A 26154-nucleotide genomic window follows, 5' to 3' on the forward strand; every position below is an offset into this window, starting at 1 on the left:
TTCCTGACTTCTGTCAGAAAAACTTCATAGACAGGGAGTCTATGATGGTCCATAGAAAGGTCACTTGTATGAGGAACTAAAGAGCTCTTTCCTAGATTCACCTTCCACCCAATGTGACCCTAGAAAAGTCACTACCAATTCCATGTGTGACTCTACCAGCTGAAAGGACCGCGCCTGAACTAAAATATCGTCCAGATATGGCGCCACCGCAAAACCTCTTGAACGAAGCACCGCAAGCAGAGACCCCAGAACCTTTAAAAAGATTCTGGGAACCGTGGCCAGACCGAAAGTAAGAGTCACAAATTGGAATTGTTTATCTAGTAAGGCAAACCTTAAACACTTTTGATGATCCCTGTGAATGGGAACATGCAGGTACGCGTCCTTTAAATCTACGGTTGTCATAAACTAACCCTCGTGGTGGTGTTCAACTGATCAAGGGGAGGATGGAAATGAATAGTTTGCATCTTGAAGGACGGAACTCTGAGAAACTTGTTTAGACTCTAGTTCTAGAATTGGTCAGAAGGTTCCTTTTTTCTTGGGAACCACAAATAGATTGGAATAGCATCCCATACCCTGATCTTGAGGTAGAACGGGAACAATCACTCCCAGAGCTAAGAGGTCTTTTACCCAATCTAAGAAAGCCTCTCTTTTTGTCTGGTCTGCAGATAACCTTGAAATCAGAAACCTGCCCCTGGGAGAACAAATTTAGAACTCCAGCTTGTATTCCTGAGACACTCATTTCTATAGTCCAGGGATCCTGTAATGTCCCAGACTCAGGCTTGAACGAAAAAAAGGGAAGTCTGCCCCCTACCAGATCCATTTGTCCCGGATCGAGGGCAAAAAACTTCATGTCTCAGAATCATTGGCCGCCTCCTTGGGTTGTTTATCCTTATACCAAGATTGGCGGGTCTCCAATTAGCTTATTCTAGCTTTATCCTGAGGGAGGTGAGACTTAACTCCCGTAATGACAGAAATAATCTCTTGCAGCTCAGGACCAAACAGGGTCTTCCCCCTGTAAGGGACAGCTAGAAGTTTTGACTTAGATGAAATGTCCGCAGACCATGCTTTCCGTCATAAGGTCCTGCGAGCCAAAATAGAGAAAATTGAAAATTTCGGCCCCCAGCTTAAAAACTCGAAGGGTGGCATACGAGATGAATGCATTATCTAACTTAAGATCCGTTAAATTTGTGATGATCCCCCTGTCCTGGATCTCGCCCAAGGGAGTTTCTCGCTTGATGGCATCAGTCCGAGTATCAAACCAGTAGGCTGCCGCACTCGTGACAGTAGATATACAGACCGCTGGTTGCCACTGTATACCCTGGTAAAGATAATTTTCTTAAGAAAATCCTCTAATTTATCATCCATCGGATCTTTACAAGCACAACTATCCTCTATAGGGATAGTAGTTCTCTGAGCCAAGGTTGAAAACAGCTCCTTCTACCCTAGGAACAGTTGGCCAAACCTATAACTGAATCAGCTAAAGGAAACATCCTCCTGTAAAGGAAGGAACCTCATAATGTCCGACTAATTAGCTAGACCTTGGAAGGACAACCAACACGGTGGGGTCGCTATAATCTATGAGTGCTCTTGTTCCATCCTAAGACGCAAGGATGAAATAAGCAATTAAACCACTGAAAATCCTTAATAAAGGTAACCCCTAAAAGACGTTACTGTCACTTTAATTCTTAAAAGGTAACTATTTTATTTGTGCTGTTCCATCCTAAAAACACAGGGATGAAATAAGCAAATAAACAGCTGAAATTCCTTAATATAGGCAACACCTAAAAAGCGTTACTGTCACTTTAAACCTTAAAAGGAAACTATTATATATATGCTCGTACATCCTAAAACACAGGGATGAAAATATGCAAATAAATAAACAGCTGTCACTTTAATACTCTTTTTAATTTTAAATAATCCTGTCCTGTGCAATAGCTTCACCTTAAAGAGAGAACCATTCTTCCGATATCAGGAAGAACAAAACAGAGGTGCGCAACTAAAATGGCGCTAAACATAACTACGCCCATCGTGGGCGTTATCAGAATCCTCTCCCGGTCGCCATTTACTTATCAAAAAGGCCTTGGGGGAATAGAAACGGACTGAACAGTCTAGTCCGAAAGGAAATAAATTAATGCGGATTCCCCTACACTGAGCCGCACAAACATAGCTCAAAAATTATGGTCACAATAGATCTCCAGGTCGGCTATTAAAATGCCGGGAGAAAAGAACATAAGTCCCTTGCATTACCTTACACTGAGCTCATCTGAAATATAGCTCAACGTAATAGACAATCATCAAATATGTCAATATGAGAGCTCCCGGTCGGCTATAATTAAACCGACGGGAGATAAGAATGCAAGTACTATGTTCTGCTTCACCCTGCGCTTTAAATCTGGAGTACAGCTCAACAGAAAGTCTCCATAAGATCTCTGCCAGTCGGCTATTAAACCGCCGGGAGATATAACCCCAGTTTTATGCATCGCCTCTCACTGAGCTTTGTCTTTGATATATAGTTCTGCAGTGATGGCTTTGATGATCACACTGGGCTCGTTCTATGTGTGGCTCCGTAGCTATGAAAAGAGAGCCTGTGCAACCAACAGGACCAAAGCCTGCGTGTAACTGTCCTAAAGTATCCCCTGAAATTCTGAGGGAATCTATAATAAGGGAGTTAATTCCGATGAGGAATAAAACAAAGTGCCTCTACCACCCCCAGAGTAAAGTTAGCACTTACCTCATCTCCTGCCGGACAGTAAGGCAGTCTCCAGGTGTGTGAGGTCCTCTCCCTCACATGGACCTGTAATTTAAAAGCAAAGTCTTGAGTAAATATCCCTCAGATTTTCTTGGTAAGGGCAGCAAACAATTACATTGGAGGCACAGTGAGAATTATGTCCCACAAGTTCCCATTGCTTTAAAGCCACCAAAAGCTCTACTATAAAGACTGATATGGACTAGGCTACACCCTAGAACAAAGTAGCACTCTCTGGCACTACTTTAAAAATAATAAACACTTGATTGAAGAATCTAATCTAACACCTCACTTTACCTCTTCCTATCACTAACATAGGCCAAGAGAATGTCTGGAGTGGGAGGGAAGGGAGGAGCTATTTAACAGCTCTGCTGTGGTGCTCTTTGCCTCCTCCTGCTGACCAGGAGGTGAATATCCCATAAGTAATGAAGATGATCCGTGGACTCATCGTGTTTTCAAGAAAAGGGAAAATCGCTTCCAATTAAAAAACGCCCACCTCAACCAAATTTTTATTTTAAAAAGTGAAAAAAATGTATCCTTCCAGCAACCTTTAAAATGACTTATTAGTAAAACATTGATCCTATTACTTTACTTCAGTGCAGGCTCTTCAGCTTGTGTCTGATCTATTCATTAAAGGGACACTGTACCCAAATTTTTTCTTTCGTGATTCAGATAGAGCATGCAATTTTAAGCAACTTTCTAATTAACTACTATTATCAAATTTTCTTTATTCTCTTGGTATGTTTATTTGAAAAGCAAGAATGTAAGTTTAGATGCCGGCCCATTTTGGTAAATAACCTGGGTTGTCTTTGCTGATTGGACAGCACCAATAAAAAAAAGTGCTGTCCATGGTCTGAATCAAAAATTTGCTGACTCCTTAGCTTAGATGCTTTCTTTTTAAAATAAAGATAGCAAGAGAACGAAGAGAAATTGATAATAGAAGTAAATTAGAAAGTTGCTTATAATTACATGCTCTATCTGAATCATGAAAGAAAGATTTTGGGTTCAGTATCCCTTTAAGTAAATAGACGGGGGACAGCCAACATCAGTGGCATTAGCAGAAATGGCAGTACGTAACCAGAACATTGTCTTCTGCAAAACACAGTATATTCCCTTATGAAAAAGCTGCATCAGCAAATCGGGATGGAGGTTAGAAGAGTGAATTTAATTATCTTTACAGTAAATCAATAAGCAGCAGCAAATGGTTTTAGCCACCAAGAGAATGGGGGAAATTAGCAATACTAGAATGTAGTTACTATGTGAAGGAGCATTAAACTGCGGTGTATAAAAGACAAGCAAGAAAAGGCTAACAGCGGCCTCATTTACTATTTGTGTATATGTTCTCTTGTCGTCAGCATGACTGTTTTTGGCTCACTTAAAGGGACAGTCTACACCAAAAAATTTCTTATTTAAAAAGATAGATAATCCCTTTATTACCCATTCCCCGTTTTTGCATAACCAGCACAGTTATATTAATATACTTTTTACCTCTGTGATTACCTTGTATCTAAGCCTTTGCAGACAGCCTCCTTATCTAAGTGCCTTTGACAGACATGCAGTGTAGTCAATCAGTGAAGACTCCTAAATAACTTCACAGGAGTGAGCACGTTATCTATATGACACATGTGAACTAGCACAGTCTAACTGTGAAAAACTTTCAAAATGATCTGAGCTAGGAGGCGGTTCTCAACTGTTTCGAAATCAATTTGAGCCTAGCTAGGTTTAGCTTTTCAAAACCACCAAGGGAACAAAGCAAATTTCATAATAAAAGTAAATTGGAAAGCTGTCTAAAATTGCATGCCCTATCTGAATCATGAAAGCTTAGTTTTGACTTTACTGTCCCTTTAAAAAAAAACTATACTACCTCACTTCACGGCACTCCCATTTCTCCTCCCCCTCCCTTTTTTTTTCCTTCCTTGGATGCCAGGGCTCCTAAACCCCTTAATCACCTGTGGAACTGGTTGTTAGTTCCCTCCTCTCACTATTTCACACCCTCACAAGTATATGGATAAATTTCTACACTCCCAGTCTAAAACTTCACCCTCAGCCATGTCAGTCAGACAAAGGGACAAAAAGCACAAAGCTATCACAGAGGCCCCCCATAGAGGCACAGATGTCTCCATGTGACTCTAAGTTTACATGAGCCTAATGACTTACAGTCTTTAGTTCTTAATATTTTTACGGCTCTCACACCTAAGTTTGACTCCCTTAAACTAGAGATCAAGCAAGATATTGCACAGTTAGCTACAGAAATTAAACAATTCTCCGAAAGGTTCTCCGAGGTAGAACAAAGAGTATCAGATCTTGAAGATCTCACTCTAGGTCAGAATGCTAAATTAGAAGCTACTTCCTTGGCCCATCCTAAATTACAGAAGTAGAAGACCTGGAAAATCGCGCAAGGCGAAATAATCTAAGAGTAATTGGGGTCCCTGAGGAAAAGAAGTTTGAAGACCTGAGCAAATAAATTACAAATATACTCCAAGGCTTATTAAAGTTTCCTGAGACTCATCCCAATATCATCATAGAACGAGTACATAGGATAGGATCAGCATCTCCTTCTAAAAAAAAGTATGAGGCCAAGACCAATCATAGTTAAATTCTTGAATTACCAAGATAAAAACTTTTTTACAAGCTTTCCGTAAACACCAACCTATATTTCTTGGGGGAACTAAAATTTTATTATTCCAGGATTATGCAGCAGAAACAGCCCTAAAAACAAAATTTATGCTTACCTGATAAATTTCTCTCTTGTGGTGTATCCAGTCCACGGGTTCATCCATTACTTGCGGGATATTCTCCTTCCCAACAGGAAGTTGCAAGAGGACACCCACAGCAGAGCTGTCTATATAGCTCCTCCCCTAACCCCCACCTCCAGTCATTCGACCGAAGACAAGTAAGAAAAAGGAGAAACTATAGGGTGCAGTGGTGACTAGTTTTAAAAATAAAAACACCTGCCTTAAAGTGACAGGGCGGGCCGTGGACTGGATACACCACAAGAGAAAGAAATTTATCAGGTAAGCATAAAATTTGTTTTCTCTTGTAAGGTGTATCCAGTCCACGGGTTCATCCATTACTTGTGGGATACCAATAACAAAGCTTTAGGACACAGATGAAGGGAGGGACAAGGCATGAACTTAAACGGAAGGCACCACTGCCTGTAAGACCTTTCTCCCAAAAATAGCCTCCGAAGAAGCAAAAGTATCAAATTTGTAAAATTTAGCAAAAGTATGAAGCGAAGACCAAGTCGCCGCCCTACAAATCTGTTCAACAGAGGCCTCATTTTTAAAAGCCCATGGGGAAGCTACCGCTCTAGTAGAATGAGCTGTAATTCTTTCAGGAGGCTGCTGGCCAGCAGTCTCATAAGTTAACCGGATTATGCTTCTCAGCCAAAAAGAAAGAAGTTGCCGAAGCCTTTTGGCCTCTCCTCCTTCCAGAGTAGACAACAAACAATGCAGATGTTTGACGAAAATCCTTAGTAGCTTGTAAATAAAAAACTTTAAAGCACGAACCACGTCAAGATTGTGTAACAGACGTTCCTTCTTTGAAGGATTAGGACACAGTGACGGAACAACAATTTCCTGATTGATATTCTTATTAGATACTACCTTAGGAAGAAACCCAGGTTTGGTACGCAAAACTACCTTATCTGCATGGAAGATAAGATAAGGGGAATCACACTAAGGCAGATAACTCTGAAACTCTTCGAGCCGAAGAGATAGCCACTAGGAACAGAACTTTCCAAGATAAAAGCTTGATATCTATGGAATGCAAAGGTTCAAACGGAACCCCTTGAAGACCTTTAAGAACTAAATTTAAACTCCATGGCGGAGCAACAGGTTTAAACACAGGCTTGATTCTAACTAAAGCCTGACAAAATGCCTGAACGTCTGGAACATCTGCCAGACGCTTGTGTAAAAGAATAGACAGAGCAGAAATCTGTCCCTTTAAGGAACTAGCTGATAATCCCGTTTCCAATCCTTCTTGGAGAAAAGATAAAATCCTAGGAATCCTGACCTTACTCCATGAGTAACCCTTGGATTCACACTAATGAAGATATTTACACCATATTTTATGATAGATTTTCCTGGTGACAGGCTTTCGAGCCTGAATCAAGGTATCAATGACAGACTGAGAAACCACGTTTTGATAAAATCAAGCGTTCAATCTCCAAGCAGTCAGGCGCAGAGAAATTAGTTTTGGATGTTTGAATGGACCTTGGAGTAGAAGGTCCTGTCTCAGCGGCAGAGTCCATGGTGGAAAGGATGACATGTCCACCAGATCTGCATACCAAGTCCTGCGTGGCCACGCAGGTGCTATCAAAATCACCGAAGCTCTCTCCTGCTTGATCTTGGCAATCAGACGAGGGAGGAGAGGAAATGGTGGAAACACATAAGCCAGGCTGAAGGACCAGGGCACTGCTAGAGCATCTATCAGCGCTGCCTGGGGATCCCTTGACCTGGACCAGTAACAAGGAAGCTTGGCGTTATGACGAGACGCCATAAGATCCAGTTCTGGTTTGCCCCATAGTTGAATGAGCTGGGCAAATACCTCCGGATGGAGCTCCCACTCCCCCGGATGAAAAGTCTGCCGACTTAGAAAATCCGCCTCCCAGTTCTCTACTCCTGGGACATGGATAGCTGAGAGATGGCAAGAGTGAGCCTCTGCCCATAGAATTATCTTTGAAACCTCCATCATTGCCAGGGGGCTCCTTGTTCCCCCCTGATGGTTGATATAGGCTACAGTCGTTATATTGTCCGACTGAAATCTGATGAACCTGGCCGCAGCTAGTTGAGGCCAAGCCTGAAGAGCATTGAATATCGCTCTTAGTTTCAGAATGTTTATCGGAAGGAGGGCGTCCTCCTGAGTCCACGAACCCTGAGCCTTCAGGGAATTCCAGACTGCGCCCAGGCGGCTGGCATCTGTCGTCACTATAGTCCACTCTGGTCTGCGGAAACTCATTCCCCTGGACAGATGGACCCGAAATAACCACCAGGGAATAGAATCCCTGGTCTCTTGATCCAGATTTAACAGAGGAGACAAATCTGTGTAGTCCCCATTCCACTGATTGAGCATGCAAAGTTGCAGTGGTCTGAGATGTAGGCGGGCAAACGGAACTATGTCCATTGCCGCTACCATTAGGCCGATCATTTCCATACACTGAGCCACTGACGGCCGAGAAGTGGAATGAAGAGCACGGCAGGAAGTTAGCTTTGAAATCCTGACCTCTGTCAGAAAAATTTTCATTTCTACTGAATCTATCAGAGTTCCTAGGAAGGAAACTCTTGTGAGAGGAGAGGGAACTCTTTTCTCTGTTCACTTTCCACCCGTGAGACCTCAGAAAGGCCAGAACAATGTCTGTATGGGACTTGGCGATTTGAAAAGTCGACGCCTGGATTAGAATGTCGTCTAGGTAAGGAGCCACCGCTATGCCCCGTGGCCTTAGAACCGCTTCGTAAAGGATTCTTGGCGCCGTGGCTAACCCGAATGGAAGAGCCACAAACTGGTAATGCCTGTCTAGGAAGGCAAACCTTAGGAACTGATGATCTCTGTGTATCGGAATGTGGAGATAAGCATCCTTTAATTCCACGGTAGTCATATATTGACCCTCCTGGATCATAGGGAGGATGGTTCGGATTGTCTCCATCTTGAAGGATGGGACCCTGAGAAATTTGTTTAGGATCTTGAGATCTAAGATTGTTCTTAACGTTCCCTCTTTTTTGGTAACTATAAACAGGTTTGGATAGAAACCCTGCCCCTGTTCCTCCCTTGGAACTGGGTGGATTACTCCCATAACCAGAAGGTCTTGAACGCAACGTAAGAATGCCTCTCTCTTTATCTGGTTTGCAGATAGTAGTGAGAGGTGAAATCTCCCCTTTGGAGATGAACCTTTGAATTCCAGAAGATATCCCTGGGAAACGATCTCTAGTGCCCAGGGATCCTGGACGTCTCTTGCCCAAGCCTGAGCGAAGAGAGAAAGTCTGCCCCCTACTAGTTCTGGATCGGGGGCTACTCCTTCATGCTGTCTTAGAGGCAGCAGCAGGTTTTTTGGCCTGCTTCCCCTTGTTCCAAGCCTGGTTAGGCTTCCAGACTTGTTTGGACTGGGCGAAATTTCCCTCTTGTTTTGCATTAGAGGAAGCTGAAGCTGCGCCACTCTTGAAGTTTCGAAAGAAACGAAAATTATTCTGTTTGGTCCTAAACTTATTAGACCTATCCTGAGGAAGGGCGTGACCTTTTCCTCCAGTAATGTCAGAAATGATCTCCTTCAGACCAGGCCCGAAAAGGGTCTGTCCTTTGAAGGGGATGTTAAAGGGACAGTTTACTCAAAAATTTTCTCCCCTTTAATTTGTTCCCAATGATCCACTTTACCTGCTGGAGTGTATTAAATTGTTTACAAGTAGCTCCTTTACCCTTATATTGGCATTTGAAATTGTTAATTTAGCATGTGGTATCCCCACCTATTCTGAAAGTTTGTGGCCGCGCGTACCAGCTATAGATAAGCTTTGTAAACACAGCCAGCAGAAGAAATTACACTCCCAGTGTGATAAAGCAGAGATAAGGTAATAAAATGTTGATTTTCCATTGTTGTCTCAAAGTATTGGTGATTGTTTTAAGGACAGATATAAGATAAAGAAGCAGGTATATGTGCACAATGTGATACAGTAATGAGATCTGATTATACCTACAAGCTCAACCTATTTTATTAGGCTGTGGCTTCAAAACACAAAATCAGAGCTTTAATATACACAAATAAACCTTAAAAAGCGAATTTTCATACATTTTTTACTCTGCAGTTGGTAAAAAAGCAATTGTAAACACATTAAGGGAAAAACTATTTTACAGTATACTGTCCCTTTAAGAAGCTTAGACTTTGAAGTAACGTCTGCTGACCAGGACTTAAGCCATAGCACTCTACGCGCCAGAATGGCAAAACCTGAATTCTTAGCCGTTAGCTTGGTTAAATGAAAAACGGCATCAGAGAGAAAGGAATTAGCTAACTTAAGAGCTTTAATCCTGTCTAAAATATCCAACGGGGTCTCCACCTGTAGAGCCTCCTCAAGAGACTCGAACCAGAAAGCTGCTGCAGCAGTAACTGGGGCAATGCATGCAAGAGGCTGGAGAATAAAACCTTGATGTATAAAAATTTTCTTAAGGAGACCCTCCAATTTTTTATCCATAGGATCTAGGAAAGCACAACTGTCCTCGACGGGGATAGTTGTACGCTTAGCTAGGGTAGAGACTGCTTCCTCCACGAGTCCCGTATGGTGGCATCTATGGGAAACGTCTTTTAAAAACAGGAGGGGGAGAGAACGGCACACCTGGTCTATCCCATTCCTTAGTAATAATTTCCGAAAACCTCTTAGGGACTGGAAAAACATCAGTGTAAACAGGCACTGCAAAGTATTTGTCCATCTTACACAATTTCTCTGGAACTACCACGGGTTCACAGTCATCCAGAGTCGCTAAAACCCCCCTAAGCAATAAGCAGAGGTGTTCAAGCTTAAATTTAAACGCTGTCATTTCAGAATCAGACTGAAGCAACGCCTTCCCTGAATCTGAAATGTCACCCACAGATAGCTCTCCTGTCTCGGCTTCTGAGTATTGTGAGGGTATATCGGACACAGGTATTAAAGCGTCAGAAAGCTCTGTATTTGTTCTAGCCCCAGAGCTGTCTCGCTTTCCTTGTAACCCTGGCAGTTTGGACAATACCTCTGTGAGGGTAGCATTCATTACTGCTGCCATGTCCTGTAAGGTAAAAGAATTAGGCGCGCTAGATGTACTTGGCGTCACTTGAGCGGGAGTTATAGGTTCTGACACATGGGGAGAGCTAGATGGCATAATCTCCCTTTTTTCTGTCAGAGAATCCCCTGGAGATAAATCTTTAAGCGCCATAATATGGTCTTTATAGTTTATAGAAATTTCAGTACATTTGGTAAACATTCTAAGAGGGGGTTCCACAATGGCTTCCAAACATATTGAACAAGGAGTTTCCTCTATGTCAGACATGTTTAACAGACTAGTAATGAGACAAGCAAGCTTGGAAAACACTTTAATAAAGGTGAAACAGCAATTAAACAAAAACGTTACTGTGCCTTTAAGAGAAAAAAAATAGCACTTAAACTGCAAAACAGTGTAAAAATAAAGTAAAGTCTTTGAAATTTTTACAGTGCGTGTAAGGGACTAAAGCAACATTGCACCCACTTGCAAGTGGATGATTAACCCCTTAGGCCCCAAACCGGATTTAAAAAACGTTAAAAGGCAGTTGAGCACCTTGCCACAGCTCTGCTGAGGCTCCTACCTGCCCTCAAATACGATTTTGTGCAGAAATAAACCCTTTGTAATGGTCCTCAGATGTCAGAGGACTCCTCTAGGGAAGCTGGATGTCTCAGTCTGAAGGAAAACTGCGCATCTAGAGCGCGAAAATAGGCCCTCCCACCATGTACTTTATGTCAGAGGGGCCTTAAGAAAATACTCCTAGGAGTATCTAACAAGCCATGTGGAAACTAGGCCCCAAATAAAGACTTATCTCCCTCAGAGAAAAAACGTCCTATTTATGAAACATGTAATACGTTTTGTCACCAAGTAATATGAGTATTAACATGAGTATTACCCTGTTTTGTAAGCATGATCCCAGTCGTTATTAAATCACTGCATCTAGCTTACCTCAAATACACAAGGCTCTGTCAGCATTTTCTAGAACTTATTCTTCTCTCTAGAAATAAAAATACTGAACATACCTCAAAGCAGGTAAACCTCAAAGCAGGTAATCTGTTCCCCCAACTAAAGTTTTCCCATACTCTTCAGTTATGTGTGAGAACAGCAATGGACCTTATTTACAAACCGCTAAGATCATCAAACCTCCAGGCAGAATCTTCTTCTAATTTCTGCCTGAGAGTAAAACAGTACAACGCCGGTACCGTTTATAACAAACTCTTGATTGAAGGTAAAACTACACTAGCCAGAATGGCAAAACCAGATACTTCCTATCTTGTCGAGAGTTGCAAGAGAATGACTGGAGGTGGGGGTTAGGGGAGGAGCTATATAGACAGCTCTGCTGTGGGTGTCCTCTTGCAACTTCCTGTTGGGAAGGAGAATATCCCACAAGTAATGGATGAACCCGTGGACTGGATACACCTTACAAGAGAAAAGGGAACTAGCCCCAGTATGTACAAAATTCATACAGCAAGGGTTGCGTGCAACCATCTTACATCCTGCTAAACTTAGATTGGTGTTTGGTAACACCATATACTTTTTTGATACTGCCTCTGCGGCAGAAACTTTTTTTTATTAAAAACTGTTCTCCTGACTAGATGGTCTGTTAGCTGTTAATAGTAAAGTATAGATGTTCTCTTAGTGCAATTATGCTTGGGTTCTGTCAGTATAGGGTAACAGACGGCTTAGGTGGCTTAGTCGTCTGCTGTGTGTATGATGTTTCTGCTTCTGGTCCCCTTTTTTTTTTCCTCTTTTCTTTTATCTTCCCTCCCGCTACATAGATAACCTCTATAGTTACTGGAGTTAAATTTACTTCCTGGAACATAGGAGGTCTTACATCTCCTATCAAAAGGAAAACGATATCTTATCTCAAGAAAATTGGTACTTCTATTGCCTTCCTACAAGAAACTCATTTGAAGACTCAAGAAGTCCTTCAATTTAAATCTTCCAGGGTCAAAGAGGTCTTTTTCCCCCCCTAGTTTGAGCAGAGTATGAGATATTACATAATGAGTCAGATGAAGAGGGGAGATATATTATACTGAAAATTAAAATTGCTAACTTTCTTTATAACCTATGTAATATATATGCTCAGAATGTTTTTAAATTTATCATTCTGGGATACCTTGCAGGCTAGGCTCATGACTTGTGCAGAAGGTTTTCTAATAATGGGTGGCAATTTTAATATGGCTTCTCAATATCCCATTGACAGACAGCATGTTCTCTCTAAAAAGACTAAAAGGGATAATCGAGTCAAAATAGTTTTCTAGGATTTTTTCTAATTTAAGAGTAAAGGATAATTGGAGGTTACAAAATCCGGACACACGTGATTTCACATGTCTTTCAAAAGCACACAAGTCACTGTCACGGATTGACCTAATTCTGATTGATGAAAGACTATGTAAGCATAAAGTACTGCCTCAAATTTTACCTATTGCGGTCTCTGATCATGCCTCTGCTTTGAGCTCCAGTCGAGTATTCCTTCATCTACAAATAACCGCTTTTTTATCCCTACATTTCTTTTTTCTGATCTCAAATTTAAAAATTGGCTGGAAATCAAGATTGCGGAATTTGCTCTATTTAACTCTGAAGCCAAAAATCGTCCTTTTTTTGGGAAACTGCCAAAGCAGTATTAAGGGGGGGGGGGGGGGAATTTAGCATATACCATTATGCGGACTAAAACTTAAAAAACGTGAGAATGAACTCTTAGGTGCGGTCACAAACGCTTTTAACTCATATCAAGTGGAAAAGACGCCGCAGAAATAGGCTAAATATATCTCTGCACTAGAAGCGAGAGAATCGCTGTTACTATATAAATCTACTCAAAAGGATATTCAGTTCTCTGCAAAACTCCATAGATATGGGAATAAGACGGGGAAACTTTTAGCTAAACTGGTTAAACAGGATTTAGGCTCTCAGTTGATAGATTCTGTAAACAGAGGTCAAACGTTTAGATCACAAGATCTTGTCCAAATTTTTTATAACTATTATAATGGCATATATTCGGCCAGATCGTCCAATATTAAGGAGCGCGAGGAGTTCTGGAGAAAAATCTCCTACCCTTCGCTACCTGCCGCTTCACTTGAGGACCTTGACTCTCCTATTACCGAAATAGAAGTGGTTAATGCAATTAAAAAAACTGGCCCATAATAAGGCACCTGGTCCGGACGCATTGCCTAATGAATTTTATAAAATGTTATCTTCTACTATAACGCCTTATCTTACTTATCTATTCAATTACATATATATATATATATATATATATATATATATATATATATATATATATATATATATATATATATATATATATATATATATATATATATATATATATATATATATATATATATATATATATAAGGGAATGAACCTACAACTAATTTCACAGTCTCATACACGACTGATATTAAAAAAGGGAAAAGATCTAACATTGACGGAATCCTATAGACCTACTCATGAATACGGATTATAAACTACTGGCTACAATCCTGGCTCAACGGCTTCAATCCCTTCTTCCCTCTATTATTAACTCAGATCAGGCTGGTTTTATGAATAGGAATTCTGCGGCTAAAATAATGGAACTTCTACTTACTTTAGATTATTTTTCGAATACCGTGACCTCTGGTCAAACAGGGGAAGGGATCACTGTAGACTTAGCAATTTTAGCTATAGACGCCGAAAAAGCCTTCGATTCAGTCCATCATGACCATCTCTTATTTTCTTTAGAACAGTTCGGACTGAAAGGTAACTTCACCAAGTTTATTGAAAAGCTATATCATACGGCTTCCACAAGGATGATAGTTAACGGACAGCTGTCTACAGAAATAATTTTGCACAGGGGAACCAGGTAAGGGTGTCCCCTCTCTCCGCTTTTTAATATTGCTATCGATCCTCTTGCCATATTAATCAGACAGCAACTTGAGGGAATTAAAATCGGAAGGCAGGAATTAAAGATAGCACTTTACGCCGATGATATCCTTATATATTTGACCAATACACGCATGAATATACCTATACTCCTTTCAATTATACAACACTTTGGCTCTTTCTCTGGGTACAAGGTGAATATAAATAAATCCGAACTTCTTTGGATTAGGCAGACAGGCAACTCTTGTACAAATGTACCTCTCTCTATATTGCATGATTCTTTCAAGTATTTAGGTCTAAATGTTTGTAGTAATCCTGATTCTTGGTACTCCCTCAACCTTATTCCTGTATTAAATAAAATTAAAGATACTCTCAAAAACGGGCAGAACTTACCTCTTTATCTGGGCGTATAGCAGCGTACAAGATGATTCTTCTGCCTAAAATACTTTATGTCCTTCAGAATATGTCCTTCAGAATATTCCTTTGTTTCTAAGAAAGAAGGATCTAAGTCTTTTCAACTCACAACTCCGATCTTTCCTATGGCAAGATAGGAGGCCCAGAATTTCACTTGCAAAACTTTCCCTGCCGATAAGATACGGAGGCCTGGCTCTACCTGACCTTAGGGCATATAACTTTTCTTAGTACGCATAGTGGCGGACTGGTTATTTTTACGTAATTACGTAACAAATAATGATCTTAAAAATAGTATTATGAACCCCCTTTGTCCTGTGGCGCTTATTCATTCGGATACCATTTATATTTCATCTCAAAAAAAAAAACTTAGATCTATATACAATGTAATTCTAGCCTGGAAAAAGACCTGCAATATGTTAGGCATAGAACATAGTGTATCGAGATATATTCCATTCCTGGGGAACCCTCGATTTCATATAACATAGAAACGGGAATAGAAACCCCACAATACAGAGTTTCTAAAAGTCTAGGCAAAATCAGCACAACTGTCTAATAAAAAAGCACACTAGAGATTCTTAAGTCAAATTTAGAAAATGTTTAATAATAAAATGATAGTCATACATCCAATCATTGAAATCACATTCATACAGGGGATCCCATAGTAGCGCATGTAAAAACACACTGGCCGAGAGTTAGTCTGGTGCACCAGAAATCTTTAGGATTAAATGTCATTCAAAATAAATGCATATTGTTTGTAATCCAAAGGGAGTGAGATCCCAATTATTCTCAAAGCCAGGCGAATCAAATCTATACCCCTGTTCCTTACACCAATGTAATACGTTAGAGCTTATTTAAAGGGGGAGCTGTAACTCTCCGCGTCTTTCACAGGTATACTGTGTTACCAAGCCGAGTAAATTATGGATTACAGTTCACATAGGTACCTGTCTTTTTGCACGCGGTCGCTCCTCCCTTACAACTTGCTCCCATAACGTGTCGTCTTCTGGGGTAGATTGAATCAAGCAAAGGATCCGCTGTTGGACGCTGCAAAACACCGACCTAGACTTAGAAACTCCGTATTGTGGGGTTTCTACTCCCTTTTCTATGTTGTTGTATATCTATTTTTCTAGGAAGCACCTGTACACCTTTATATTTTTCATTAGAGTGCTGCTCGCCTGCTTGTTATTAACCCTCAATTTCAAACTGGAATACCATCAACATTGTTTTTAAAATGGAAGGCTGAAGGGTTCTCCAAGGTTCTTCAGATTCTTGATATAGAGAAAAGTTGTGTCAAATCATTCAATGCTCTTAGAATGGAATTTAATTTTGCGCACGGAATATTTTTTTGCCTATCTTCAGGCTAGACACTATGCTATGAAACTCGTGAATGATTATGGTTGGAACTGGTCTCTAGGGCACATAGAGAACTGGCTTACTCTGGCTAAGAATGGATTCATGTCAATCTCTCCCTGCTATTCGATCTTGGTGTCTGACAGAGGTACAATTAATCTTGACAAAATCTCTATTAAATGGGCTACATTGTTAACTCAAGAATTGGATCCTAAATTACCCCATTTTTCAATCCAAGAGGTTGCTCGAGTGACTCTTCTACGTGGAGGGAGTCACATTTGAAGCTATTACATATGACTTATTTCACCCTAGAAAAGGGAATCAAATGTGGAAATACCAACTTTAGTGTTTGCCCTAAATGCTCATTCCCGTCTGCGAACCTTCTGCACATGATATGGACCTGTCCAAAAATCAGGAATGTCTGGCACAAAGTCCAATTTTGGCTCTGTAAAATACTGAATGTCTCCTCTCTAAATTTGTCAGTAATGAACATAGTTTCTTTGTCCTAATCCAGAAGACAAGCGGCTCAATACCAAAATTATCAATATAGCCATATTGGCCGTCAGATATTTTGAAAAAATGGAAAATGCGAACGGTTCCTAGTATTTCGGAAATTAAAAATTGTTTAAAAAAAACAATGTATTCTTGAACAATTCAATATTATTGATGATGAAGCTATTACTAGTTTTTTTTTTTTCAAATGGTCAGCGTTTATAAAAGCACTTCCCCCTACTGAAATCGAACATTTATTATACCCTTTACGAAACTCCGAGTTGGTTCTGCTAGGGGTTTGGTAAATTGACCCCCCCCTTCCTTTTTTTTTTCCCCCCTTTTTCCTCCCGTTATGTTTTGTTTTTGCTTTTTTAGAGTATTGTTTGTGTAAAAGTAAAAAAGCACCGACAATGTACAGTTTAAAAGTGTAAAGATACAGGTTTTATTTTGTTACATGATTAGGTAAATGTTCTATACACACATTGTATACTCTCATCGTACCCCAGGTGGGGTGTAAATTTATTTTTTCATGATGTTACTTACAATGTTATCCATATTATGTTTCTCAGAGTATTGTTTGTTTAAAAGTAAAAAAGTATCAACAATGTACAGTATAAAATTCTAAAGTCACATTTAAATTTCTAGGTGAATGTTTTACATGTACATTCTGTATCTTTTCACTGTACCCCAGGTAGGGGTTAAATTTATTCTTTTTGATGTTATTAACCTTGTTGGTCATAAATAAAAAAAAATAAAAATAAAAGGTTAACAGATATAGCTCAACCACAGCAAGAGGAAGTGAAACAACTGTATCGAAGGGGCCTGCATTACATACTCACCCATCTATTATTAAGTGATCATATGGAGCCTTCTTGTCACAAACAGGACACACCCACGTGGGCTTCTTCTCGTTCATTTGGATGTAAAGCGTAGCATCAAAGCATTGCAGGTGAGAACACGTCATTGCCCGACAGGGTATTGTTAGTCGCATTTTACCAAGCTGTAAATTGTGAGAAGAATATTAGAACAGGATGACACAGTCCTAGAAATATCATTTTGCAATTTACTGTAACAGCTCATGTACAAAAGGAAAAAAAAAACAAAACATATGCACTACAACCTTTACTTTTAGCAAAAAACAAATTATGCTTACTTGATAATTTAATTTCCATTGTGGAGAGGAGAGTCCACAGCTTCATTCATTAATTACTTTTGGAAAGAACCTGGCCACTAGGAGGCGTCAGACACCCCAGCCAAAGGCTCAAATACCTCCCCCACTCCTCTCATCCCCCAGTCATTCTGCTGAGGGAACAAGGAACAGTGGGAGAAATATCAGGTTATAAATGGTGCCAAAAGATAAATTAAATTTAGGTCCACCCACCGGAGTTACGGGTGGGAGCCGTGGACTCTCCTCCCCACGATGGAAAACATAATTTATGTAAGAACTTACCTGATAAATTCATTTCTTTCATATTAGCAAGAGTCCATGAGCTAGTGACGTATGGGATATACATTCCTACCAGGAGGGGCAAAGTTTCCCAAACCTCAAAATGCCTATAAATACACCCCTCACCACACCCACAATTCAGTTTAACGAATAGCCAAGAAGTGGGGTGATAAAAAAGTGCGAAAGCATATAAAAATAAGGAATTGGAATAATTGTGCTTTATACAAAATCATAACCACCACAAAAAAAGGGCGGGCCTCATGGACTCTTGCTAATATGAAAGAAATGAATTTATCAGGTAAGTTCTTACATAAATTATGTTTTCTTTCATGTAATTAGCATGAGTCCATGAGCTAGTGACGTATGGGATAATGATTACCCAAGATGTGGATCTTTCCACACAAGAGTCACTAGAGAGGGAGGGATAAAATAAAGACAGCCAATTCCTGCTGAAAAAAATCCACACCCAAAATAAAGTTTAAAGAAAAACATAAGCAGAAGATTCAAACTGAAACCGCTGCCTGAAGTACTTTTCTACCAAAAACTGCTTCAGAAGAAGAAAATACATCAAAATGGTAGACTTTAGTAAAAGTATGCAAAGAGGACCAAGTTGCTGCTTTGCAAATCTGATCAACTGAAGCTTCATTCCTAAACGCCCAGGAAGTAGAAACTGACCTAGTAGAATGAGCAGTAATCCTCTGAGGCGGAGTTTTACCCGACTCAACATAGACAAGATGAATTAAAGATTTCAACCAAGATGCCAAAGAAATGGCAGAAGCTTTCTGGCCTTTTCTAGAACCGGAAAAGATAACAAATAGACTAGAAGTCTTTCGGAAAGACTTCGTAGCTTCAACATAATATTTCAAAGCTCTAACAACATCCAAAGAATGCAATGATTTCTCCTTAGAATTCTTAGGATTAGGACATAATGAAGGAACCACAATTTCTCTACTAATGTTGTTGGAATTCACAACTTTAGGTAAAAATTCAAAAGAAGTTCGCAACACCGCCTTATCCTGATGAAAAATCAGAAAAGGAGACTCACAAGAAAGAGCAGATAATTCAGAAACTCTTCTGGCAGAAGAGATTGCCAAAAGGAACAAAACTTTCCAAGAAAGTAATTTAATGTCCAATGAATGCATAGGTTCAAACGGAGGAGCTTGAAGAGCTCCCAGAACCAAATTCAAACTCCAAGGAGGAGAAATTGACTTAATGACAGGTTTTATACGAACCAAAGCTTGTACAAAACAATGAATATCAGGAAGAATAGCAATCTTTCTGTGAAAAAGAACAGAAAGAGCAGAGATTTGTCCTTTCAAGGAACTTGCTGACAAACCCTTATCTAAACCATCCTGAAGAAACTGTAAAATTCCCGGTATTCTAAAAGAATGCCAAGAAAAATGATGAGAAAGACACCAAGAAATATAAGTCTTCCAGACTCTATAATATATCTCTCTAGATACAGATTTACGAGCCTGTAACATAGTATTAATCACAGAGTCAGAGAAACCTCTTTGACCAAGAATCAAGCGTTCAATCTCCATACCTTTAAATTTAAGGATTTGAGATCCTGATGGAAAAAAGGACCTTGTGACAGAAGGTCTGGTCTTAACGGAAGAGTCCACGGTTGGCAAGAGGCCATCCGGACAAGATCCGCATACCAAAACCTGTGAGGCCATGCCGGAGCTACCAGCAGAACAAACGAGCATTCCTTCAGAATCTTGGAGATCACTCTTGGAAGAAGAACTAGAGGCGGAAAGATATAGGCAGGATGATACTTCCAAGGAAGTGATAATGCATCCACTGCCTCCGCCTGAGGATCCCGGGATCTGGACAGATACCTGGGAAGTTTCTTGTTTAGATGAGACGCCATCAGATCTATTTCTGGAAGTTCCCACATTTGAACAATCTGAAGAAATAGCTCTGGGTGAAGAGACCATTCGCCCGGATGCAACGTTTGGCGACTGAGATAATCCGCTTCCCAATTGTCTACACCTGGGATATGAACCGCAGAAATTAGACAGGAGCTGGATTCCGCCCAAACCAAAATTCGAGATACTTCTTTCATAGCCAGAGGACTGTGAGTCCCTCCTTGATGATTGATGTATGCCACAGTCGTGACATTGTCTGTCTGAAAACAAATGAACGATTCTCTCTTCAGAAGAGGCCAAAACTGAAGAGCTCTGAAAATTGCACGGAGTTCCAAAATATTGATCGGTAATCTCACCTCCTGAGATTCCCAAACTCCTTGTGCCGTCAGAGACCCCCACACAGCTCCCCAACCTGTGAGACTTGCATCTGTTGAAATTACAGTCCAGGTCGGAAGCACAAAAGAAGCCCCCTGTATTCAACGATTGTGATCTGTCCACCACGTTAGAGAGTGTCGAACAATCGGTTTTAAAGATATTAATTGAGATATCTTTGTGTAATCCTTGCACCATTGATTCAGCATACAGAGCTGAAGAGGTCGCATGTGAAAACGAGCAAAGGGGATTGCGTCCGATGCAGCAGTCATAAGACCTAGAATTTCCATGCATAAGGCTACCAAAGGGAATGATTGTGACTGAAGGTTTCGACAAGCTGAAATCAATTTTAGACGTCTCTTGTCTGTTAAAGAGAGTCATGGACACTGAATCTATCTGGAAACCCAGAAAGGTTACCCTTGTCTGAGGAATCAATGAACTTTTTGGTAAATTGATCCTCCAACCATGATCTTGAAGAAACAACACAAGTCGATTCGTATGAGATTCTGCTAAATGTAAAGACTGAGCAAGTACCAAGATATCGTCCAAATAAGGAAATGCCACAATACCCTGTTCTCTGATTACAGACAGAAGGGCACCGAGAACCTTTGTAAACATTCTTGGAGCTGTAGCTAGGCCAAACGGCAGAGCCACAAACTGGTAATGCTTGTCCAGAAAAGAGAATCTCAGGAACTGATAATGATCTGGATGAATCGGAATATGCAGATATGCATCCTGTAAATCTATTGTGGACATATAATGCCCTTGCTGAACAAAAGGCAAGATAGTCCTTACAGTTACCATCTTGAACGTTGGTATCCTTACATAATGATTCAATATTTTTAGATCCAGAACTGGTCTGAAGGAATTCTCCTTCTTTGGTACAATGAAGAGATTTGAATAAAACCCCATCCCCTGTTCCGGAACTGGAACTGGCATAATTACTCCAGCCAACTCTAGATCTGAAACACAATTCAGAAATGCTTGAGCTTTCACTGGATTTACTGGGACACGGGAAAGAAAAAATCTCTTTGCAGGAGGTCTCATCTTGAAACCAATTCTGTACCCTTCTGAAACAATGTTCTGAATCCAAAGATTGTGAACAGAATTGATCCAAATTTCTTTGAAAAAACGTAACCTGCCCCCTACCAGCTGAGCTGGAACGAGGGCCGCACCTTCATGAGGACTTAGAAGCAGGCTTTGCCTTTCTAGCAGGCTTGGATTTATTCCAGACTGGAGATGGTTTCCAAACTGAAACTGCTCCTGAGGATGAAGGATTAGGCTTTTGTTCTTTGTTGAAACGAAAGGAACGAAAACGATTATTAGCCCTGTTTTTACCTTTAGATTTTTTATCCTGTGGTAAAAAAATTCCTTTCCCACCAGTAACAGTTGAGATAATAGAATCCAACTGAGAACCAAATAATTTGTTACCCTGGAAAGAAATGGAAAGTAGAGTTGATTTAGAAGCCATATCAGCATTCCAAGTCTTAAGCCATAAAGCTCTTCTAGCTAAAATAGCTAGAGACATAAACCTGACATCAACTCTGATAATATCAAAAATGGCATCACAGATAAAATTATTAGCATGCTGAAGAAGAATAATAATATCATGAGAATCATGATGTGTTACTTGTTGCGCTAAAGTTTCCAACCAAAAAGTTGAAGCTGCAGCAACATCAGCCAAAGATATAGCAGGTCTAAGAAGATTACCTGAACACAGATAAGCTTTTCTTAGAAAGGATTCAATTTTCCTATCTAAAGGATCCTTAAACGAAGTACCATCCGACGTAGGAATAGTAGTACGTTTAGCAAGGGTAGAAATAGCCCCATCAACTTTAGGGATTTTGTCCCAAAATTCTAATCTGTCAGACGGCACAGGATATAATTGCTTAAAACGTTTAGAAGGAGTAAATGAATTACCCAATTTATCCCATTCTTTGGAAATTACTGCAGAAATAGCATTAGGAACAGGAAAAACTTCTGGAATAACCACAGGAGATTTAAATACCTTATCCAAACGTTTAGAATTAGTATCAAGAGGACCAGAATCCTCTATTTCTAAAGCAATTAGTACTTCTTTAAGTAAAGAACGAATAAATTCCATTTTAAATAAATATGAAGATTTATCAGCATCAATCTCTGAGACAGAATCCTCTGAACAAGAAGAGTCATCAGAATGATGATGTTCATTTAAAAATTCATCTGTAGGGAGAGAAGTTTTAAAAGATTTTTTACGTTTACTAGAAGGAGAAATAACAGACATAGCCTTCTTTATGGATTCAGAAACAAAATTCTGCACCTTAGATGTTGAAGGAACTGCAACAGACAATGGTACTTTACTAAAGGAAATATTATCTGCATTAACAAGTTTGTCATGACAATTAATACAAACAACAGCCGGAGAAATAGCTACCAAAAGTTTACAGCAGATACACTTAGCTTTGGTAGATCCAGCACTAGACAGCGATTTTCCTGTAGTATCTTCTGACTCAGATGCAACGTGAGACATCTTGCAATATGTAAGAGAAAAAACATATAAAGCAAAATTGATCAAATTCCTTAAATGACAGTTTCAGGAATGGGAAAGAATGCCAAAGAACAAGCTTCTAGCAACCAGAAGCAATGAAAAATGAGACTTAAATAATGTGGAGACAAAAGCGACGCCCATATTTTTTAGCGCCAAATAAGACGCCCACATTATTTGGCGCCTAAATGCTTTTGGCGCCAAAAATGACGCCACATCCGGAACGCCGACACTTTTGGCGCAAAATAACGTAAAAAAATGACGCAACTTCCGGCGACACGTATGACGCCGGAAACGGAAAAGATTTTTTGCGCCAAAAAAGTCCGCGCCAAGAATGATGCAATAAAATGAAGCATTTTCAGCCCCCGCGAGCCTAACAGCCCACAGGGAAAAAGAGTCAAATTTTTGAAGGTAAGAAAAAATGATTAATTCAAATGCATTATCCCAAATATGAAACTGACTGTCTGAAAAATAAGGAATGTTGAACATTCTGAGTCAAGGCAAATAAATGTTTGAATACATATATTTAGAACTTTATAAACAAAGTGCCCAACCATAGCTTAGAGTGTCACAGAAAATAAGATTTACTTACCCCAGGACACTCATCTACATGTTTGTAGAAAGCCAAACCAGTACTGAAACGAGAATCAGCAGAGGTAATGGTATATATAAGAGTATATCGTCGATCTGAAAAGGGAGGTAAGAGATGAATCTCTACGACCGATAACAGAGAACCTATGAAATAGACCCCGTAGAAGAAGGAGATCACTGCATTCAAATAGGCAATACTCTCCTCACATCCCTCTGACATTCACTGCACGCTGAGAGGAAAACCGGGCTCCAACTTGCTGCGGAGCGCATATCAACGTAGAATCTAGCACAAACTTACTTCACCACCTCCATCGGAGGCAAAGTTTGTAAAACTGAATTGTGGGTGTGGTGAGGGGTGTATTTATAGGCATTTTGAGGTTTGGGAAACTTTGCCCCTCCTGGTAGGAATGTATATCCCATACGTCACTAGCTCATGGACTCTTGCTAATTACATGAAAGAAATTAAATTATCATGTAAGCATAATTTATGTTTTCCATCTATAGGGGAAGAAAGTCCACGGCTTCATTACTTTTAGGAAACATATACCCAAGCTTTAGAGGACACTGAATGAAACCAGGAAAGTAAAAAGGCGGACCCTAATCTGAGGGCACCACAGCCTGTAAAACCTCTCTCCCAAAAACAGCTTCGCAGAAGCAAAAACGTCAAATTTGTTAAACTTTGTAAAAGTGTGCAAGGAGGACCAGGTAGCCGCCTTACAAATATGGAGGCTTATGTCCTGCTGTCTTATAGGCCAGGCAAATCAAGCTCCTCAACTAAAAGGACAAAGAAGTAGAAGAGGCCCTCTGACCCTTGCGCTTCCCGGAAAACCCCACAAAAAGAGATATAACCTGTCTGAAATCCTTCATAGCCTGAAGATGGAACTTTAAGTCACAAACCACATCCAGGTTATGAGGTAACCTCTCTTTGGAAGAAGGGTTAGGACACAAAGAAGGAACAATAATTTCCTGATTGTTACAGTTAGACACCACCTTGGGAAGAAACCCCAAACCGGTGCGAAGAACAGCCTTATCTGTATGAAAAAACTGAAAAGGAGGCTCGCATTGCAAGGCAGCCAGCTCAGATATTCTGTGTGCCGATGCAATAGCCAACAGGAAGAGAACCTTCCAGGACAGAATCTACATGTCAATGGCTGTGTTCTGGCAGCGCTACAAGCGAACTGGGACTCGCTTGGAGCATTTTCCTCACACTTGCAAGTGAGATGCCTGGAGTTTGAGCGCTCTGCTGACGTAAGTCCTAGCGCTTCCAGTGTGCTGGAACTTTTCAGAGCAAGCTCAGACGCTTGGAAACATGGCAGCCTCCACACACGTGTTGCTCGTGGAGGCTGGTATGTATGTATGTATGTATCTATATAGACAGGAAACAGAATAGCAGTCCAAAGGTCATATCTCAAGTAGTCACTTTATTAGTGAACGTTTTCGGGTCCCAAAAAAAACGTCCCCAGACTTAGAAAGATCTTTGTAAGTCTGAGGACGGGTCGTTTGTGACCCAAAAACATTCACTAATAAAGTGACTACTATAAACATAATAGACCTGAGGTTCAATCATTGTGCGTTCCAACTACTATTTCACTCACGGGGTGGGCTGGAGACTGTATTGTCAAAAAGTTGGGTATCTAATCACCGTTTGTGTCCGTGAATTCAGGGGTGGCAGGGCTACTTGAGTTTCGCTACACACATGCTCAACCCTCTACAGCCCATTGGCTATTTATTAGCCCTATATAGTAATAAATAGCCAATGGGCTGCAGAGGTTTGAGCATGTAATACACAAGGGAGCTTAAACGCTCGCATGCGCAAAGTCCATTATTGCGAAGCAGATCCCTTTGCGCATGCGAACGTTTTCTCTAAGCTTCCTTGCATGTAATGTCACCTAACGCCACGTCATCGCTGAAAGCGAAGTGCCTCCACTAGCTCCTGAGCGCTGCCCGAACTCGCCCAATAGAATGCAAATGCTCAAACGGAACCCTCTGCAATACCTTAAGGACCAAGTTTAATCTCCATGGAGGAGCAGACTGCCTAAATACAGGCCTGATTCTAGACAGAGCCTGAACAAAAAATGTCAGGGAGCTCCGCGAGTCTCCTGTGCAACAAGACTGATAATGCCGAAATCTGTCCCTTTAAGGAACTGGTGGTAAGACCCTTCTCCAAACCTTCTTGGAGAAAAGACAGAATCCTGGATAGCTTCACCTGTGCCAAGGATATCCAAGCTTCTCACACCAGGACAAGTAAGTCCTCTCCACTTCAAAATCAGATACCTCCTTCATTGCTAGGGAGCTCCTCGTCCCCCCCCAAAGGTTGATGTAAGCCACCGAGGTAATGTTGTCGGTCTGGAATCTGATTAAGCTGAATGAGCCCAGATGAGGCCACGCCCTCAGCATTATAGATTGCTCGAAGTTCCAGAATATTTATCGTAAGGAGAGACACCTTCCGGGTCCATTTTTCTTGTGCCATTCTGGCACCCCAAACCGCTCCCCATCCTGCCAGACTCGTGTCCATGGTCACAATCTCCCAGGACGGTCTCAAGGAGGATGTCACCAGGGACAGATGCTCCGGACGGATGCACCAAGAGAGGGAGTCCCTGGTCCGAGCATCCATGGATATCCGCTGTGATAGATCTGAATGATTGCCGTTCCACTGTCTCAACATGCACAATTGAAGAGGTCTGAGATGGAACCTGGCGAAAGTTATGACGTCTATGCTGGAACCATGAGCCCAATCATCTCCATACACTGAGCCACCGAAGGGCTTGAGGAG

At 40.7% G+C, this 26154-nt stretch overlaps 1 protein-coding gene across 1 annotated transcript in view; it reads right to left on the reverse strand.

The window, feature by feature from the left end:
• The window catches only part of PIAS1 (protein inhibitor of activated STAT 1), a gene marked incomplete in the record, with an annotated part of 380233 nt that overhangs the window by 184281 nt on the left and 169798 nt on the right, over positions 1-26154 (reverse strand). The window contains 1 exon segment of the mRNA XM_053719576.1: positions 17416-17576. Within this exon segment, the coding sequence (XP_053575551.1) occupies positions 17416-17576 (161 nt within the window).

The sequence above is a fragment of the Bombina bombina genome, chromosome 6, assembly GCF_027579735.1.
Source record: "Bombina bombina isolate aBomBom1 chromosome 6, aBomBom1.pri, whole genome shotgun sequence".
Classification (NCBI taxonomy): Eukaryota; Metazoa; Chordata; class Amphibia; order Anura; family Bombinatoridae; genus Bombina; species Bombina bombina.